A 21250-nucleotide genomic window follows, 5' to 3' on the forward strand; every position below is an offset into this window, starting at 1 on the left:
TATATATATTTATATATATATATATATATATTTGTGATGGATCCTTTAACATGGTTTGCATATTTTGTGCTTATTACATTCCTGTGAGTTTATTAAACACATATAGTACAAACCATAGCTCTCAACCATTTGTGTTGCAAAAGTGGGTGAAATCACTCGATTTCGTTTTTGGCGGGTGAGACGCCCATTGGAATGAATGGGCGTGCAGGAGGCTTGGCAGGTGAGTCAGCCCTCTACAAGGTGGGTGACACCCACCAAAGCATGTGAGTTGGGAGCTATGTACAAACTTCAATATATTGCAACATCTGGCTGTGGCCTTGCGAACTTGTGGGTGGGGCATTTCATTGGCATAGATCTCAGGGTTTTTCATTTTGGATTGTAGGCAGGTATGGTTGCAATACATATCCTATCATAAATGGACTACAAAAAAGACAATTTATTGGGAAATGTAGTTTATTTTTTGTGATGATATGCTTGTTATTTTTATAATGCTGCTCCACTTTGAAGTAAAGGAAGTAGAGCATAATCCTTTGCCTCCATGTTTATAATAGAATCTTTACTTTCTATAACACTAATATCGAACATCAGTATATGTCTTTTATGTACGTTTTGTGTGTATTTTTAGGACATATCAATTATGGAATCTGCAACGTTTTTTCAAAACTACTTTATTCAATTAACTATAACACATTAAATAATAAATAAAAAAACGAATGCGGGTAGGTTTTTGCTTGAGACGTTGTGTTTCTCTGGCCGTTATTTCAGTCGTGCCTCCTTCACATCTACTGCGGAAGACTGACATGTTACGTTCAGAAATGGCCGCTGTGTTGTTATCACTGGATCAATGAAGCAAGTGTTCAAATGTGTCCTTCTTCGATTTCTTTGCCTGACCCGGAAGTGTATATGCTCACGGGATCTAGGTTCTCCCACAATCCCTTGCTTCTTCCTTTCCGTCATTGGCTCCCTAGCAGTGAGTGTCTTATTCTCGGGTTCTGTGTGACAATCTGGTGTCATCCTGGCTATCCATTTGTTCTTGTCGGTGTAGGAGCTGTAAATAACGTTGCTCCGTTCCCAACCGGGTCTGACCGCAGCCCAAATCGGTGGCGATGCTTGCACCTCTCCGCCCCGCTTAGTATCTCGGTGGCATTGCAGTGCTGCTAAATGAATGTGGATTGTTCAACGAGAGAAAATAACCTACACGTTCTGTATATTGGCTGACTTTTTGCAGTGAAAAAAAAGTGTTAGGTGGAAGAGGGGAGCATATCGAGGTGGTCTCTTCGTAGGAGTACGTAGGTACCTTCTTGTATTCGACGGTCTCACAGAGGCAGTATATCGCCGCAAAGGCAATATTGAAATGTAGAATAATAAAGAACTGTTGGTTCAAAGGAGGTTTTTCGATAGGCGGTACGCTGAATGTATATGGAATGTCCAGTGTCCCGGGCATTTTGAGGTATAAACTGACGATGAAATAAATGGCATGGCTGAAGATTCTTGAGGGGCAACTACAGAGGAACATGTTTACCCCCAATCCCTATCAGTTGAAAAAATTAATTGCGAATTGGGCTTAGTCTCCTTCTGTACTATAATTAAAATCAACAAGAGTGCTATTATGTAAGATTCTAGTTGAAGCCCTATTGTTTTATTTCGGGGCATGGCGTGAGAGCAGCTGTCTATAATCCAGTAATAAACGTTATGGTCTCATCCTGCAATGTGTTCCATAAATATATTGGTTCGGAAATGGACCCTTCACAAAATGTAGCCATGGTCAAGAGATCTTTGGTTAGCAAAGCCTATCCCTGCCGGGATCGAATACGTAATTTCGAATTTATTGGAGAAAAACGTTTTTCATCTCTATCAATCTTTTCCGTTACCTTTTAGTTATTTGATTTTAGACTTTGCGGCGCTTCATCGTGAAATTGCGTTTTAACCTGTTGCCTTCCCTCGTGGTGGTTGGATCTAGAATGCACATTCCGGTGGATGAACGTGAATGTAGAATTTGTGGGTATGAACTAGAAACAACGTGACACCCGTCACCCCAATGCCTTGACAGGTTTATAGAACAAGCTATGGGGGTTATGTGCACGATGGGGAAGGATTCCTGGCAAACTAGTTTTGGTTTAATGTGTTTAGTGCCTCTTCCAGAGTTTTATTTGTTAATCTATGGCAGCAGGTAGAGCGACTTATGGGCACAGTGGACACATTAATTGATAATGTAACTTACCTCAGTGTGCCTAGAGCTAATCTTATTTTCACTATTCTGAGGGGACAGTTGAAAAAGCCCGCGCATTGCAGATAAAAATACAAAGTCGCGTGTTTACATTTTTGTTTCAGTGGTTTGCACACATTACTCCAACCCTTTCCGAGAACATTGAGCATGTCACTCGCGAATGCCTCTTGCAGCTCCAGTAAACCTACCTGACCATAGGTAGGTCCGTGTCAGTTCATGCGGGCAGCTTCATACAGCCTGGGCAGGTGCCCGCAACACTAAACTTTTCTCAAATTGTGCGATTGGGGCTTGTTACTGGCTTGATTTCAGGCTCTTCGTGTAACAACGGAAAATGTTTGGAGCCGACGAGCCACAGCGTTTCTTGAGGTAGCTCGAGTCTCGGTCTGTTACGGATTTTTTTTGAGTTTTTAGTTTAAAACGCGCATGGTCCGCCAGGCTGAGATGCGTGCACACCGTGCCGAGTACCAACGGCATTCGCTGTTGTAGTTCCTCATTGCAGTTGTTTGTTTATATGGTAGGCACCCTTGTATTTCCTCCACTCAAGATAGAAAAGGTAAACCCCATCCTCTAGCACCAATTGAGCGGGCGACAAAATGACGATGCCGGAAATCTAAATGATTAGAGATGCTGCGGGTCGTTTTTTTAATCCGTTTACATTAAAATGTGTTTCTTCAATGCAGTTCGTTTTTACCAACAGAGATGGCTCCTGCAAAGAAAGGGGGTGAGAAGAAGAAAGGCAGGTCTGCCATCAACGAGGTGGTAACTAGGGAATACACCATCAATGTCCACAAGCGAATCCATGGAGTGTGAGTATTTATTTCACTTGTCTCATGCAACGTGGCATTGCTTTTTCTGTTGTAAATTTGAGTGTCTTACCTGAGGGGTGAAAGCTGATGGTTTTTTAGTCCTGGGTGCCTTTCTTCCAAAGTAGCATTGCAGTCTTTTAAGGTGAGAGGGCCATATTGTCTCGTGTGCTTGTTTTCTTGATTGCCATGTCCTGGGTTAAATGTTAAACCAGATGCTGGTGGGTAAGTAAGGTGGAAGTAAATTGGGCCGCTGGAGTGGGGTGACGGTTTGAACCTGCCCCCCACTTCCTTGCTGAGGGTTTTTGGCCATGTGGGTAGCTCGAAAGAGAGAAGCAGTAGTACAAAGTAGAGCCTGGAGGTTCGGTTGGGGAGTTCGTGTATAGCAACCCATGGGATGGTCCATCAATGTTTGCTGCAGCAGGAATGGGAGGTAGTGGGTGTTGCAGCATCAAATGGAACAATTTCTGCACACACCTGTATTTTTTTTATCGTGTTTTTTTGTCTTTTTTTTTTTTTTTTTTGCTGGTGTCAGAGGGCCAGGGTGTGCAATGCTGCAAGAGAACCAGGTTGTCATTTTTTTGTATTGGGCCACACTGAATTTAGTAGACCCAGGTTTGACTGAACAGGATTTGTTTTGCTCTACTTATTTTGCTTCAGGTGCATGCCAGTTTTAAACATTCCCTTTCTACTTTATCCAATTACCTCCTCCCCCACACACCACACTCCCCAATTTCCCATCAAAACGTACATACCCAAGTGTCCGACGTGCACATTCCCTAGCACTATCACACTTTCAAGTCATAGCTCTCATTCTTTGGTCCCTACACACTCACCAGGGCTCACAACTCGCAGCGTATGCTCTCCAGTCCACCTTCTTTCTCATCTCTTTGCCACAGTCTTTTCCCCTCCAATCTTTGCTCCTTTTGCATTTTGGATGGATTTTGGGGGAGAGGGGTGGGGTAGCCAAACGCTGCTCTAGCCCAAAGTTGCCCAAACATCGTGTGGGTGCACAGATCGGGCGATGATGCCCGAATCTCACCCGGGAAGAGTTTCTGATTGTCCAGTCTGTCTTCCACTGATGAGATCTGCTAATCGGACTGTTATAGCATCAGCATTTCCATCAATGCGATTGCATCAGTTTTCTTAAGCGCATGGTGTTTTTTTTTTTTTCTTTTTCAAACTGGAATTCATTTTATATTGTAGAGGCTTCAAGAGACGTGCACCTCGTGCCCTGAAGGCAATCCGGAAATTTGCTGTTAAAGAGATGGGGACTCCAGATGTTCGTATTGACACCAGATTAAACAAAGCAGTTTGGGCTAAAGGGGTCAGGTGAGTTTTGTGCAGATTGAAGTAATGTTAATGTTCATGTTAAAGGTCATTTGTACCGCGCACTATCACCACCGGAGTGGTCCCCTGGCGCTCTGGCGGCTCTGAAAGAGGGGGGCGGGGGGTGGTGGGTTAGTGGGTGGAGGCTGGAAAAGTGCAAGATTGCAGTGATGTGCTGTTGGCAGCCTCAGCCCGGTGGTTCCGTCGTAATTGTGATTGTGTTCTGGGTGCTGTGTTGGGATTTCCACATTCTCCTCAGCGTTTTAGTTCTCTGGGGGATATATCTGCATTTCAGGCACAAGAGGGACCAGCCAGTATGTGGCGCTCGGAAGTGCCACAGAAGTATATACAGGGTAAGCTTTCACGCTCATTGAGGGGACACTGGCAGTAGGGTCTGCCCAGAACAAATGTTGTTGCATGCTATTGATACTATGAAGGCTATGGCTGGTGAGGTGCCTGCTGAGCTGGAGGACTCGCAACAAGTTAGTCACAAATAGCAGAGTACACAGGGATAGTTTGAAACGATTTTCACTTAATACTAGATCTCTACTGAAGCATGGAGCTATAACGCAGCTGGCCCCATCCTGGCTCTTGCTATATCCCTGTTGGGTATAGTATGTACAGAGTCCAGGGGTGGGGTATTTATCAATCATGGATGTTTGGAATGCGGAGATACCTATTATTGAGGGGAATGAAATGCATCAAGATCCGGGCTAATGTCGAGACGACCCATAATGATGTTGGTGTACAGACCCCCAGGCCTTACTTTGCAAGCCACATTAATCGTTTTACTGCCTATTCTGAAACCCAATACCAGGGCGCTGGTCATTGGTTATCTTAACCTATGGCTGGGTAATGATAGCGACCACGTGGCTAAAAAAGGCTAGAGGAATCCCTGGATAGCTTAGCATTCAAGCAACACGTGGCTGTTCCTGTCTTCATGTAAACAGGTATGCCCTGTTTTACCCTGCCCGTGGTCTGTTGATTTTTTTTGTACGCTGTAAATTAGTTTTAGATGAACTCGCTCGACCCAAGTTAGAGGGGGAGAAAGTATAATGGCTAGGAACCTTAAAAAGCTTACTCAAGAGTCTGACACTCTGGCTTATGACTGTGAACCAGAAAGTCACAATCCTGAGGTTGCACAGACATTTCAGCATCTAAGCAAGAAGCCACTGACTCCTTAGCCTTTCCAGAAAAAACTTCTTGTGGTTCTCGCCTGAGCCAAAACGGCTGAAGGCAAAAAGTAAATGCTTTTATGCCTGGACTGTCCAAACTTGCTGGGGATTAAGACTTGTATTAAGATTGCAGCTAAAGAGTTTTAAATCGGCAGTATTGGCAGCTAAAGGCACCTACGATAATAGGATTCGTAATGCTTAAGCTAATTCTAAGGAATTGTTTAAAATATTAAATTAACTGGACCTTGTAAAACTAAAACTGACTTTGTAAAGGATGTTGCATGGTGCACCATGATCCAGGAGGCCATGCGTGGGGAAATTGGATAAAATAAAAGACCATAGAGAATAATCGGAAACCATGTACCCCGATTGCTGCTAGCTCGTATGAGGACTGTAATCGGTCCATTGACAACCCCGATTTATTTTGTAAAGCGCACTACAGCCCAAGGGCATTGAGGCGCTGTTGCAAGAAAATGTCTTAGTTACAGGTACTAAGGCCTTGTTAAAGGTTACAGATGGCAAATACTTTACAAAAAATAGTGAGGTGTGCCAAATGCATGGTTAGTTGTGATTTACAAATAGAAAATTACCATATATATATATATATGGAGAATACTTAAAAGCAACAGGTGGACAAATGCAGCGCGTGTTGAATGTACCGGCGTAAAGGAAGGCTCTATTTGGCACATAGCGCCATGCAAAATTCTGACAATGGTAATTATGGGACAACGCTAATTTATATTGGCACCGTGTAGCATTTCCCAGGCACCCCTCCTTCCCCCAGCTTCTCTTCCCCCCCCCCCCCCACACCCGAGACAGTTAGAGTTCCGAGGCCCTCATACAAGGAGCCAGCCCACCACTTTACCAGCGCCAGTGCGTCCGGGGGACCGCCTCCCTCGCCCCCTCGTAGGGGTTCCATCTCTGGGATTTGGGGAGAGCTGGGGCCCGGCGCTGCCTTTCTTCAATTTAATTTATTAGTCCTAAATCGGATAGTGGTGATCATTAGATTTAAACCGGACGGATTGTAAGGGAGATGCCTGTCCAGCCCTGATAAGGAGCGTGCCCCTACACTGCTGAGTACTCTCTGCAAGTTTGTGAATGCATCCGTTGCAGAGAATCATGTCATAACTTAAGAATGCTTGGATCACCCCCTTAATAAAAAAAAAATCAGGATTGTGTCCAGTTACTCCCACAAACTAGGCCAATAACTGACGCTCCATTTATTTTGGAGATTTTGGACCAGATGACGTGTGTGTGTGTGTGTGTGTGTGTGTGTGTGTGTGTGTGTGTGTGTGTGTGTGTGTGTGTGTGTGTGTGTGTGTATATATATATATATAGCCGTCAGCCTTCCTGAACAACTTCAATGTCATGAATAAATGGCTATCTGGTTTTATGCAGGGTAATGTAAGACTGCCCCGCTGGACCTTATTACAACATATGGACAAAGGACAGGCAGTAATGCTGATGTTGTTGGATCTATCTGCTGCCTTTGACCTGGTGGACCATGGAAAGCTGGTCACCGGGTCAAGGGAGGTAGCTTTTTATGCAGTGGATTTCCTCCTTTCTGAGTGACCGGTCGTGTAGAGTGGAGTGATTTGGCTGATGTGCCTGTGGCACGCTTCAATTTTGGCATGCCCCAGGGAGCAGGTCGTTCCTTCCCTATATATAATAGTCTCTCTTTTTAACAATTTTTTAATCTACTGTCAAAGTAACATAAGATTTACGAATTGCGCGGATGAGTCCTCATGCTCTCAGGACTGCATAAGGGAGATGAACAAACAACAAATGGGATCTATGAACTCATCAAATTAGGGGTGATGGCAAATGGATTGGCATTAAACAAAGAGAAAACTTGATCAGGCTGTAATTTTTTCACCAAGAAACAGGTTAAATCCTTGGGTATCATTTTTAGATCAAAATCTGGAGGCCACAGATAAATAGCCTGGTCTCATGTACGGCATATCATATAATTACTAGCCTAATTGCAGCTGTGCATCTCCCAAATGAATTGACATGGTGGCCAGGTCCATATTAGGATCCAAATTTGACTATTACAGCAGCCCCATGGTTGCAATTACCAAGTGTGACACTGGGTGGCTGCAAAAGTTACAGAACGGCATGGTCAGGATTATTGTAGGTCTAAAAAGAGACCATATTTCGGTGGCAAGGCGTAACTTGCACTGGTTATAGATTGAAGCAAGGATTCATTTTCAGGTATTGTATTACTTGTATAGCGCTCTTCCCCCACTTGCGTGGCCTCTGCCTTTTTTTCCCTTCTGGTTGGAACGCCCTCGGTGACTGTAGTCGATGTGGGAAATTCTAAGGAGTTTAGCTTAGGAGATGCGTGTGTGCATGTTGCCGGTGTAGGACTTGGTGGGTGGTGAGGCTCGACAAAGCAGCCGGAAGGGGTCAGGCATGTGGGTTGAAGGTTTGCAATAGAATGCTATTGTTGAGTCAATGTGTGGTCAGCTGTACAGTGTTCCTTTTGGGTGGTACTCGCTGTATGCTAGTGGCAGAGGTGTTGGGGTACGCCATGTGCTTCAGTCTGGACGGCTATGTGATGTTAGACAGGATGTGCTTAGCCATAGCCGCATTCGCCACTGGTGGTGCGAGATATAGGTACCATAAGCTTCGGATTTGTTTGGGTGTGGGCGATCTTTGTCGAATGCAGCAGAGGAGACAGGCCTAGACTTGAGACGATACCATTGGGGCCTAGGTTTCAAAATGCTGTAAGTTTCACCATATACTAAACAGAAATGGAGGCTACCCCTAGATTTGAGTCTTGTATAGTGGGAGAGAGGTCTAGGCTTCGCAATACTATAACAGTGTGGTGCAGGATAACATTAAACAGTGCCATGGCAGTGCGGAGCCTTCTAGATGTGTATCCGGTCAATCTGAACCATTCTCTGCAGTACTCCGCAAGCTAGCAATCACAACACTGTCGCAATGTAGGTTAGTTTTGTCAAGTGCTAGGGATTCCAATGACATGATATTGGTGATCACACATGTGTCAAGGGCACTGGCCCTGGCTACCTGTTTGAAGCCCTGTCAAGTCCAAGGTTGGGACACTCGGGTCGAATAATACCAATCCATTTCAAACTCCCAGTTGTCTACTTACTCAGGTGATGAAATCGGCATTCTGTGTGGCGGCATGGAATGCCAGCCCACCTGACATCAGGTAGATGGCATCTACTGATATCTTTAAAAAGAAAATAGTTATTTCAATAATTGGGACTTATACCATTTTTTCTTGGTTTCTCAGTTGTCTTGGGATTATCATAGTTGACGTCTCTTCTTTTCTATGTTTGTCTAGTCTTGTTTTTTGTTGCGCCCGTACGCCCCCAGTGCCCTGGTGCACAGTGCAGATTAATAAAGTACTTTGCCATTTGTATAGCTCCCATGCTCTCTGATGCTGTGCTCTCATACAGATGCATCGAATTTAATTGTGGCATTTATGGACATGGCTGATGTGTGGCTTTACGTTCCAGCAAAGGTCAAGGGGGCTTTTGGACTGTGGAAGGTACTACATTGTTTGTAATAATGGCTTTCAGGCCTTGCATTCTCGCGACACTACTGCTACTCATATTTGATATTTGACAGTAGATCCTCCCCCATACTTTAATTCTTAGTTGCCAGGAACGTTTCTTAAACCACAGTGAAGCATATCGCTGAATTATTTAGGTTTTGCAACCCACCATTCCATGATCATGGTTAACTTCAGAGGTTATGTATTTCTCTGCTTAGAGGACCAGCACTGTCGTGCGCAAATTACCCCATAACAAACAATTTCTTCGTGATGTGAACGGTTGTGCTACTTGCTGTAGTTGAAAACTTGGTAGAATCAATTCTTTGTTCTCCGCAGCTGTGCCAGTGTATGGCATTGACTGACGGGACTTCTGGTGTTTGACATTGCTATTGAAAGGAACTTGAGGCTTTAGCACTGTTTCTCCCTTTATTGTATTTCATATGGCTCAATTTAGTTTGAAAGGATTTTTTGGATTGGTGTGTTAAGCAGTTAAAGACCTTGCTTTGAGGAATTTTGCGAACTTATATATAGAAATGCGGAATCCATTGTAGTAGGCCATCTGTGTACCACAAATGTCATGCTGTGAAAAAATGTATCTTTTTAATAGCAACCTCTAGAGACCTCCATAATGGCACCAAAAAGAGTTGTGTACTAAAAATGCAGTTTTGGTAGAACAATTTGTTGGCCTTGTAGCAGTGAAGCTAGCCCATACATTGCCTGCTGTGTGGGAGTCCAGTAAGTTAGGTAAGGATGCAGATATTTGCCCCCATCTATTGCACGTTCGTATAAAGCGGATTTTTGCTTCTAGGTTCTCTTGCTTGTCCTTTCATAATGTGTGTTAGCAGGGGGGATGATTCAAACTAGTTTTTGATTCATCCAAGGGCAGCTCTGCAAACAAGTTTGCTGGGTGTGTTCTTCGGTTTTAATGGTGTTATAATTTGGTATTGACTAAAGGCTTTATCCGATGGCAAGCACTTGTAATGTCAAGCACTTGGCTTTATCCTGCTTCCACAGTAGTTAATTAGGTATATTCCAACCTCGACTGCTTTCACTGGCCCTTTTTTCTTGGCGGATGTTATTCAGAAGTAACATTGTTTGGGTAATACTTTTTTGGACTTAGCGTGGTCTTTATAATCTGCCTCTAACGATTTGGTAGTTAGGCAATACATAACATGGGCCAATGTTTCCTTTATAGCCATATTTCTCCCCTAAGAATCTTTCCAGTGGGTGGTTTTGCTGTATTTTATTTTCTGCAAATGAACTAAATTTCGCCACCGCCTGTAAGAATCTCGTCATCTGGTTGGACCATCACCTTAATAGGCTTTTGATCACAACTACCACAACCACTCGCAATCAACCAAATTGGCCTCTTAGCTCACCACATCCAAAACTTGCTTCACTCCCTGTCTGGATTCATGTCCCACTCTCAAAGTTTGCCACTTTGTTTTGGAATCAGACGTGGATCAATCAAGAGAAGGTCTGACACAGACCACTTATTATTGTGAGACTGTCCTGGGCATGCCCCTAATAAAAGGCAATTTATGCAAACAAATAGGCATTCTGGTGTGCTTAAACGAAGCATTTAATCACTGTGTATAAAGCTGGTAGCCTGATCTAAGGATTTTAAAAGCCCCACTCTTTTTACCCACCTGAGATTTAATGCCTCGCTTTCTAGAACATCCACTGTTTGGGTCTAGTCTTGTAGCAAGCAGAGGGAACCAATTGTTACCAACCTCCAAGAAACCACCTGCATTATGACACCAAACTTCCTACACTTCTTCCCCTGCATGTGAGTGGAGATCGGCACTTCTCTTTGGTACGTTGTGCCCCATGAATCGCTCATTGTTTTATTTTTGGTTTCATCTCTGCGCACAAAGCCCTGAGGCATCTAGGCACTAGTTACCGAGTGTGTGGTTGTGGTACATTGGTGAAGTGCGAATAAACATGGTTACATAACTAAAATAGTGCGTATACAGACTGGCAAAGCCACACCTCATGTTACAGGGTGCTATATCGGGCAGCATATGAGACAAATGGATACAATTAGACTGGTGAAGCTACGTCAGGCAGCGTATAACTTAAATAGTTAAGATTAGACTAGCTGAGCCACACACCTCATGAGGTGAGGGGGCAACAATCAGGCTGCCACACAGTAATGACTCTAAGTAAGTGAAAAATAAGCAGCGCGCATAGGGAAGGTCTTACCCACATGAAGGACCCTGAAGGCACTCCAAGCACAAAAAAAACAAATGACTGCGTGGATGTAAAGCATCTAAATTTGATTTTCTTTTTCGAACAGGGCACTTAAAGGCATGCATTACAAGGTGGGATGGTGGTGGACAGGAAGCTAGATGGGAAGAAGAGGGAAAAGCATGCAGCAGTTTGAGAACATTCCTACATTCAAGTTTAACAGCACATGAATGCATTAGAGAGAGGGGATTCACTAAGGCATGGAAGGGAGGAATAGTGTAGGCCCACCCAAGTTAACTCGTGTTGAGTTAGTGAATTAGTATAGTGTCCAGGACATGACTCACAGTATTCTTGGTTGGAGGGCAATGCTTCTGAGGCGCAAGATCGTAGGGTGGTAAGCAGAAGAGGGGGTGCTTCAGAGCCCTCACAGCCTTTGTGTGGTCCTTTGGGGGGGGGGGGTGGCCTTTCGTTGTAGGTGGTGCAGCCAATCAGTAAGAGGCTCGATGGAGGGCTGCTTTGTAGTCCTGGCTCTTAGGCGCTACCGAGGCAGCAGCCATGATCAAGAAAGGGAGGCCACGTTGGAACACGCAAGCCTGCCTGGGCTTTAGGGTGGAGAGGTATGTGCACGGGACAAAGGGCGTTGGAAATGCCCACCGACCACACAAAATGTAGAGGTTGCATAAAAGGCGGGAATTATGGGCTAGAAAACTCACATCCTGCCAAACGCACTCAAGTGGGATACAGCTTGTGATAAAGCCAGGCAGGGTAACCTTCTGGACAAGTCAGACCATCAAGGTAGCATCAAGACTCTGGAGCGGTGAGGGTGACAAAGACCTCAATAAGCATACAGAGCAACTGAATATAAGAATAGAAATACATTTATTTCAGGGACTTAGCGTTTCAACACACAAATATAAAATCACAGTAATTCTAAGCCAACACAATCCTATCAATATACAAAAACAATGGGGTCTAAATGGTTAATGCACAAAATGGGTCCACAAAAGGGGGGGGGGGCAGGCAGTGCAAATAGTCTTTAGTCCCTTCTGCATCAAAGACAATCCTAACTGAAAGGCAGTCCAATCCCGAAGAAGAGTGAGCCTATTGCTAATGCAGCTGGGCAAAACGGTCTCTTCAAGGGTCTGTAGCAGCTCAGGAAGGTGGGTGAGGTGATGCAGAATAAATATTTGTAGAGCGTCTCCCCAACAGGGCAGAGCTGGTTCCAGAGTTCGGAATAGTTTGCTAGTTCGCACTAGGAGTGTAAAGGAGAGGGTAAAGTCAGACTATGGTGTTTAAACAAAGCAAAAAGTTGGGGGTACACAACTGGAGGCCACTCATGAGTAAAAATGTATGGGTGCGCTAGGGGTTACCAGTCAGGGTTGCAATTACACTCGACCCCTGGCGCACTCGGGAGCAAACTTTGGCAGTCGAGTCCACTTCGGTTGCAGGTTCAAATGCGTCATTCTCGCGGCTTTCAGCTACTAAGATACAGCATTGATTCCCAAATGGGACAGTGGCGATTTCTCTGCTCCTGATGGGTGGATCAGGCCAGTTGTGTACGAAATTCGGTGTGAGAGCCGTGAACACAGAGCTTGCGATGCACCAAGTTTCAAGGGCCTCCTCAAAACAGCGGTATCAAGGCAAAGGTCCTGCGCAAGTCGGCCCACTGGTGCCATGGGACACTTCTGAAAAGGCTTACTTGCAGGTTTTGATGAAGGTGCAGAGAATGGTTGGTCCCACTATTGCAATGGGTCGAAGGACGATCATATACTGAGGGGTGCAGCAAGACGTCAGGGTGCCAAAACTTCCAGTGGTTCATCGACTCAGCGTCTTAGTTTCAGGATACTTGGATCCTATCCATCGTGAGGACTCCAGAAATCGACATGGTATCAGTGCTTGGAGCCTTCTCTTATCCAAAGTCTCCTTCGCAGCAAAACGAAGAGGACCCAGTGGGAGATTTGCTCACATACAGGCATACCATACATGGTACCATACGTCCTTTCAGACACCTAGAAATGAAATGCCAAGTGAACCAACTCCATGTGCCATCCTCGTGGTGCCCAGTTATGAAACTTGAACTATATGCAAAAATCAATGCACCCTCCCAAAGACAACTAGATGTGGAACACAGTGGGGCACTATAGCTATGCAATGTGCTTGTTTAAAAGCGCAACAGTACACGTTAATGTTTTCTTAGGATGGGTAAATGTGAGACAATAGGCAAATCGACGAAGCTTGTGTTGGGCTATCAAGGTGTGAGCAAAATGGAGCTTCAAATGTATTGTCCCTACACGGAACAAATTTGGTGTTTTTTCGTAGAGCTATATGGATGTGCCTTTGCCCTTTTTATGAGGATACCTAGAAAGAAACCGTGGTATGCAGTGTTGAAGAAATCATATGATCGTCTAGTGCTACCTGTGAGTACAATGCAATTCGTTTTTCCAGGGATACCCAGAATATGAAACCTAATCTAAAATGCACAGCTCTGTGCCATCCCATAAGCCCCCAGATTTGAGGGCCCAACAGAATAACATACGACAATGACTATGCAGTGTTTTCGGTATGCCACGGTCTAAACTCTACATTATAATTTAAGCGTTTTCTAGGGGATATTTGGGATATCGGAGTCAGTGTACAGTACACCTTTTTGTTCGGGATTCCTTGGTGCTAGCAACATGGGATCAGTGATGTGGCCGAGCCCCCTCACATGGGAACCCCTGTGTGTATAATATTCAATAACATTTATCGAGGCAATTTTTATAGAAATTAATCAAAAGAATTCACTTGCAGAAAAGCTCAGTTGATGAGAATGCTTGAAACCATCGAAATGGCATATGAAGTTATTTTGAAATGAATTGAACTAGGAAATTGATGGTAAAGAACATTTTAATGCCAAGTTTTTTCTTTCCCTTCAATAGGAGGAAATAATGAGGAATGTAAATGGTTAATTTTAAATTTGTAAAACTTTACTTACTTATTTTTCTTTTATAAACCAATAAACCTACTATATATATGCATGCATTTTCTTCTACTGCTATCTAGATGGTGACCATGGAGAGCAATATAGTGCCAAGTATAGATGGCTAAGGTGGTGACCATGCAATTCAGTGAGCTTTAAGAAAACCAGTTCCTTCTCAGGAGTTGTTAAATACTTGAAAAACGATGCCAGGTCTGTTAGGCTAGGAACAATGCAGAGCACTGTAAATGGCACTATCAAAAAGACAACCAACTATGCACAGTAGCAAACAAAATTAAACGCTGTCATCCATCTCGCGGAGGGGTTAGGGGGGTCGGTTGCCCAGAAGCAAATAAAAGCACGTTGAATGCAGATTTGTGATGTTTTGTGTAGGTCCACCACTTATTGTAGTCTTTGGGCAGTTTCTTGCCACACCATATAAGTCTGCTGTGTAATGTAAATGCTTACGTGTTCGGTTATATTGTCCCATTTAGGAATGTTCCCTATCGTATGCGTGTGCGTTTGTCAAGGAAACGTAACGAGGATGAAGATTCTCCCAATAAACTGTACACATTGGTCACTTATGTACCAGTCACCACATTTAAAGGTAAGTTGACGCACAGTTCTCATTGAATTTTAAACAGGGTTTGCTCAGAATTTTAGGCTTGTTTCAGAAGATGGCTGTGTTCGTGACTACTTGCAAGTTTATCGAATGATTTCGGTGGTTTCTGAAACCACTTAAGTGCCACTTTCCGTGCAGTTGTAGCAGATTAGTCTATAAATCTCATTTGAATGTAACCTCTCTATTTTCCACTTTGCAAGTGTCTGGTTTAGTTGTTAGTATTGGAGGGCAAGTGTTTCATAAACGGTACCACACAATTCCTGATGGACTCTTCAAATGTATGCATTGTCTGCCCCAGCTTAGTCTACAGAATTGATTCTCTTAAAAATGTCACACTACATCTTGGAACATTCATTTCAGTTACTTTGCCACATATCTTAGCACCTTAATATTTTCCTCCCTGTCATTGAAACGTATGTTGCTTTTTGGTGGATGCTAAATGACTTTTAGCGCCAAGCTTAATTTTATTGTTTTTCTTTTTTAGGACTCCAAACAGTCAACGTTGATGAGAACTGAGGTTTTTCTTCGAAAATAAAAATCTAAAATGCAATCTCGTTTCTTTTTTTTCCCCCCCTTGTCATGTACAAAAAGTCAAACGAAACTCTCGTTGCTAGCACTGGTGGTGACCATTTTCTTCAGTGCTGTAAAATAAACAATAGAATAGTCATTGACTGCTTGACTATACTAGCAAAACAATTAGTGCTTCAAAGGGAATATACATGGGGTGATAGGTGAACAGAAAGGCAAGTAAACATAATGTGTAGTGTTGGCCGTTAAATAGCATTAGAACATTGACATACCACCACTGTAACTTAAAATAAGAATGGGTCTAAAATATCAGGGCCACCGAGTCGCCTAGAAATATTTAACGGATCTCTAGTAAATCCCTCTTAAATAGATTGACCAATTAATGTTTGTGAAGCAAATGGGTACCTGGGGAGTTCTAAAATGACTTTGATTCTGCCCATCCTGGTTATGCTTAAATCCATGTGGCCATGGGATAAAGCAGGCTATCAACTTAGCATACGTTTGGCGAGTTATATTGGTGGGTTGAAACATTTTAGCCAAATTGGCATATGAGCCACCCATGCTCGTTAGGGGTGAGGGGGTGGGGGGGGGGGGGTTGCATATATCCATGCTGGAGGATGGTGTGAATATTGCCAATATTACCATTATTAGTATCCCTGATTAAACCGATCGCAACACCAACCTCTGGGTGCAAACTACTTGAATTTGACTCTAGCAAGGAGACGGACTATGATGACATTGACCTAATTTGTGGAATCAAATGGAACAGATTGCACACTACCTTCAGGGCACTGGGGCACTGAAGTTGTGGTCATGTTCAGTGGCTTAGCAAGACCAGAGTCTTCAAGCTGCGTCCACAGCCCAGAAGCTGGACCTCCGATTTAATTGTATTCGTATTAGAACAGCCAGTTGTTGTCCGTCCATGATTTGGATACGCTGCAAACGCCCCAACCCTGGTACTGACCATTGAGCTTGCTGTCTAAAGGCTCCAAACCTGATGCTGTTTTTAATGTTTAACTGTGCCCATTGGTTAAGAGCTTTCACGTTTCGCTGTTCTAGTAATTTTTAATGTGTTTGGGTTAATTTGTGTACCTCCAGCATTGAAAGGCAACACAACTGTGGGTTGAGTACTCCATGGGTTTCCTTTGTGGAAATGGTACTACTTTCTGGCCATAGCCGATCAGTTTGAAGTTAGTGGACACTGCTCTGTGATTTAGCTGCAGCCAAGATAAAAATCCACCAAAATATCTTGTTCAGATTAAGCATGCAGTTTTTAAAACTGCTTTTCTTCAATTGGATTGAGGGTCGACTGCTCACATTTCTAGTGCTTTTACTTGGAAACTAAGTGTTTCGTGTGGCAGAGGAACTAATTTCTGTTAAACACGAGGAATCAAAGGTTGTATTGTATTTTAATGAGGGCATAGTAAATGACATGGAGGGTTTCATCAGGGATGGATTCACCAAATACAGGTAATCAGATTGACCTCACGACGTCTCTGTACAGTGAGTACTGAGTCCTAGAACCCAAACCCTGGTCTGCTTTTTCTCACCACTGGGCGCCACGCACTAGTATTTGGCATAGAGCAGGAACAAATAATGAGGTAGATGATTTGGGGAGGGGGTGGCTGTAGTGGGCTTGGAGGGCATGGGATGCGGGAAAGGGGTTTGGCATGCAGCAAGGATGTCAGGAGTCCACATCCCTCCATTTAGGGGGTAATATGGGGGTGGGCACAGCAGCTCAATGAGAGTAAGAAGGAGCTGAATGGCTTAGTGATTTGGTGAAGAGGGGAATAGCCAGTGGAGAGGGATTTGATGATTCTGGTCTCTGGGAGCTGGTGGAGGAGCATTAAACAGCGTGTCCTCTTGAGCCCCACTGAAGGGTGGTCATCATCCAGCCTTTTGGCTTGCTTGTTTGTAATAAAGCCATGGTGTGTGAATGAAGGGGCTTGGCGATTGTTAGGCAATAAAATATTGAGCTGTTCATGGTTCAAGCAATGATTTCATAGCACTCTTGTGAAGCTGCAAAGGTGGCATTTGTGGCGGTTCAGTTATTCAATTAACAGCAGCCTGGGGACAAGTTAATCGGCCTACTTGGGAGTGGAAGCTTAATTTAAGGATGCTTGGCTGAACCAGATGAGCGGAAATTAGTTCAAACGCCAACACTCGGAAAATGTATGCCTAAAGGACACTGATAATGTGTAGTTAAGGGCAGAATCTTATTACGGACCCATGTATGAATGTTCCTTCCCCTCACTCTAGTGGACTATGTTCATACAAGTATTTCCTTTTGTTCCTGAACTATAGCCCAACAGACTGCATATAACTGTTTGGTTGAGGAATGCAATGTAATATGGCATTTGTATTGTGCCCATTTCCATTGGTATGGCCTCAAAACGCTGTAGGTGAAGTCACTTGGGGGACCATAGTCCACAGTATGAGAAAATGGTCGGAGTTTAGAATGTGCTTTTTAGCCAGTGTGAAGGTAGGCCAAGTAGCTGTTAACGGCCCCTGTAGAGCCGGCTTGTGGATGGGTGCTGTGAATGTTGTCGATATGCAAGTCAAGGAGACTGATTGTGTGACCAGCTAGACCACATTTTTGTTGTGGGATTAAGCTGCCTCCTTGTGGCAGAGGTGTTGTGCGATATGTCTTCAAGTAGCAGTCGCTTTATTTGAGGCAGGAGGTGAGGTCAGTCTGTCGCCTGCGTAGTTGTTAGTTGAGCCATGTGAACAGATGAGTAGCGGGGAGGGTTCAGGTACAGGTTAGAGCAGCAGTGATGGGTGGGGCTCCCTGTGGTATTCCATTGGTGACTGGGCACTGCATGAGTAATGAGTCTCTGTAAGTATGCAGTGGTCAAAGGCGCTAACACGTCTAGGATGGTAGGTTATTTTGAGATTATCCCAGATGGAGAATAGGGACAATTCAATTCCTCGTAGGTGTCTGAAGCCAGACTTGGTGGGGTTCGTTAGCTATGAAACAGTTGTTTGAGGTTGGGTCTGTAGTTGGACCAGTAGGGGGGGGGGGGCTCATGGGAGGATTATATAATGTGGGATGTCTTGAAAGCTGCTGGGAATGTGCCAGAGAGGAAGGGTGATTTAATGATGGATCTTGCGATGCTGACTGCAGAGGTTGGGGAAAGAAGATCTTTTAGGAGAGCAGGGATCCCGAGGGGTGGCTGCTGGAAAGTAGCTTGCGGAATTCAGGCAATGGGGAGGAGGTGGAGCATAGTGTGGAGGGCCTTTGAAGTCTGACTCGGAGTGCTGTTGAGAGCTGATGGTGCGGTTTCTTTCCATTGTTATGTTGTCGAAGTGGTCCGAGCGTTGGTGTGCTTGGGAGTGTGGTGGGGGAAGGAAGTGCATGGAGGGGGCCTTGAAGGCTGAGACCTTGCAGGTGGCGTTGGCATTGGAGGTCTTGTTCCAGTAGAAGGATTTTTTTTTTGGCCTTCCGGAAGATTGCGTGTAGGGTGTCCCCTGTGGAGTGGCCCCCATTATCAGTGGAGTCATGTGGAGGGCATCCAGGATTGGTAATGGGGTTATGTGGGACCTCTGCAGGTCCTGTTGTGCACAATAATGGTGTAAGCTGGGGGAAAAGCCTTGTGTGCAATGCGTCTGAATTCCCGGGACAACCTGGTTTCTGTGAGTGTTTTGTATGTTGCAGCTGTTTTTCGACTGATCCGGCATTAATTGGGATGCATAACTGTCTGCTGCTAGGATGGACATTGGCAGTGACGGAAGGATGACAGGGTGGACAGTGGTTGCTAGCCCCAGATTGGGGGTGCAGAGGTGGGCAGGCTGTTGGTGTGTGAGCTGGAGCTGAGATTCCAGTGGGTGCTGTCAAGGCACTGTGGGGATGGTTAGAAGGGGCAGTGTGTGGTAGAATGTGGTGGTTGATGGGAGTGGGGGTTATTAAAAGTGTAGTCCATTTTGGGGTTGGGGGATGCTAGGAGTGTTCTTGATGTGAGCATGCTTGTGAGGTCCCTAGGAGTTGGCAGCAGGTGGGGGTGACCGAGAGTGTAGTGATATGCTGGCACCCCTCCCCGAAATGCCAAATGGACAGTAATTCCAAATGGCTATAAACAATTGCATATAGTCACTGCACCCTGCTCTCCGCCTGTTTCTTTGTAAGTGCCGACAATAACGCACACAAAACAGTATGTCAAACTAGCCTGGGTCCAGAATGTCCATAGTAAAGATTTTCAGTTCGTCCAGACACCATAACAAGTGTTTTTCCTTTAAAAAAGTTCTACTGACTGCTGGTAGGGCATCCCAAGCCTTAGATGCAGCATTGAAAAAAGATCTGGTCTGAGATTTGGTGGTTTTACATCTAGGAATCTAATTGATTTGTTTTGTTGTGCGCTATATTTGATGGCCAGACTTTCAGTTAAAAAGGCATACGTTGCGGATCTTTTTGAGTTATTAGCACAAGCCTGAACTGAATTCTGGCTCTCACCTGAAGCCAATGCAAGGATTGTCTCGCATCAGAGGCATGATCTTGCAAATTAAGTCCTGTAACAACCCTCACAGCATTATTCTGAATCACCTGGAGGCGATCGTAATCAGATTGTGAACTACCAATCAGCAGACCTCAGCAATAGTCCAGTTTTGACCCAATAATTGTGTGTGCTATAGTCTCAGCAGTCTCCTGTGAGATGGAAGTTTTAAGTATCGGTAATTTAATGTGATGGGCACAAGCTGAGACCATCCCACATATCTGAGCTTTCATCATAAGATTCTGATCAAGAATGATGCCAAGCGTTTTAACTTTACGTTGCACTTCAATTTTAGCGTCCAGTAAAGAAAAACTATTGTAAGCCAGTCCCAAGTTCTGAATTTTCTTTGAAGTGCCCACAATCATGAGCTCAGTTGTGTCCTTATTGAGCGCCAAACCATTTTCAATCCATAAATTATCTCATAGACCTGGTTGACCTTACGCTCATCTTCCTTATATATTCCAGTGAGCGTGATGACACTTTGCATGTCATCTGCATAGTTGGTAAAAATACCAAAACTGGTCAACTTATTAAAAGGGACCATGAACAAGTTGTATAACGATGGCGAAACGCATGCCCCCTGTGGCACACCATACAGTCAAGTGATTAGCTTCCACATCACCGGTTACTACTCTGCATTGTCTGTTAGTTAAAAAGGAATGTATCCATAAAATAGCATTATGGGGAAAATGTGCCACTTCCCTCAACCTGTTGGACAGTGAGTGGTCCACCAGGTCGAAAGCAGCAGATGAGTCCAGAATCATGAGAAGGGAGATATGGCCCCCATCCATGGACTCCAGCAATTTGGCTTCTAATCAAGGAGAAATGTTCCAGTTCCATGGATCTGCCTAAACCTGGATTGCCAATTATTTAGAAATTGTCGATTGAGATTTTCCAAAACCTGCTCATAAGCAACCCTATACAAAATTTTCAACCAAAGAGGGGTGTTCCTAATGGGTGAATAATTACTTGCCATCAAAGGACATAACCCAGGTTTTCTGAGGAGTGGTAAGAGCCATGGTCTTTTAAATGTATGGGACAAGATTTTCGGCAAAGGGGTGATTACAAATGTACAAATTGCCGGTCAGGGAGGCAGTGGGCAGGCTTTAATATAGGGGACCCAGGATCGCTGTTTTAACTGGATCCTTTGCGCTTGGTAATAACCTCCAATAACTTGTTCAGAGATAGGCGAGAGACTAAATTCACGTATAGCAGAGGTTAAATCGAAGCTATGCTGGATCTGCCTTGCATAAGTATCAGGTGGCAGATTGCATGTAGCTTTCTGGTTCTCAATTCCTTGTTTGATGTGTGCTGGCTTGCCTACCATAGCATCTTGGATAGTATTACACCAGGTATTATCTTTACAGATGGTTTCTTTCTCTGGCCCTTTTAGTGTTTCTTGCTCCC

At 44.3% G+C, this 21250-nt stretch overlaps 1 protein-coding gene across 5 annotated transcripts; it reads left to right on the forward strand.

The window, feature by feature from the left end:
- The first annotated feature begins 897 nt into the window (after nt 1-897).
- Nucleotides 898-15378, forward strand: RPL31 (ribosomal protein L31). Of its 5 annotated transcripts, none has more exons than XM_069636706.1 (5): nt 898-970; nt 2925-3033; nt 4237-4362; nt 14701-14813; nt 15313-15378. In XM_069636706.1, the coding sequence occupies exons 1-5, from the start codon at nt 904-906 to the stop codon at nt 15342-15344; spliced, it is 447 nt and encodes a 148-aa protein (XP_069492807.1). In that variant the 5' UTR covers nt 898-903; the 3' UTR covers nt 15345-15378. The 5 variants fall into 5 exon arrangements, with proteins under 5 accessions (XP_069492807.1, XP_069492808.1, XP_069492809.1 ...); XM_069636707.1 differs by having other exon boundaries at nt 952-970; nt 2908-3033; XM_069636708.1 differs by lacking the exon at nt 898-970 and adding an exon at nt 980-1289.
- Nucleotides 15379-21250: the final 5872 nt, after the last annotated feature.

This window comes from Ambystoma mexicanum, chromosome 7p, assembly GCF_040938575.1.
Source record: "Ambystoma mexicanum isolate Mex_15411 chromosome 7p, UKY_AmexF1_1, whole genome shotgun sequence".
NCBI lineage: Eukaryota > Metazoa > Chordata > Amphibia > Caudata > Ambystomatidae > Ambystoma > Ambystoma mexicanum.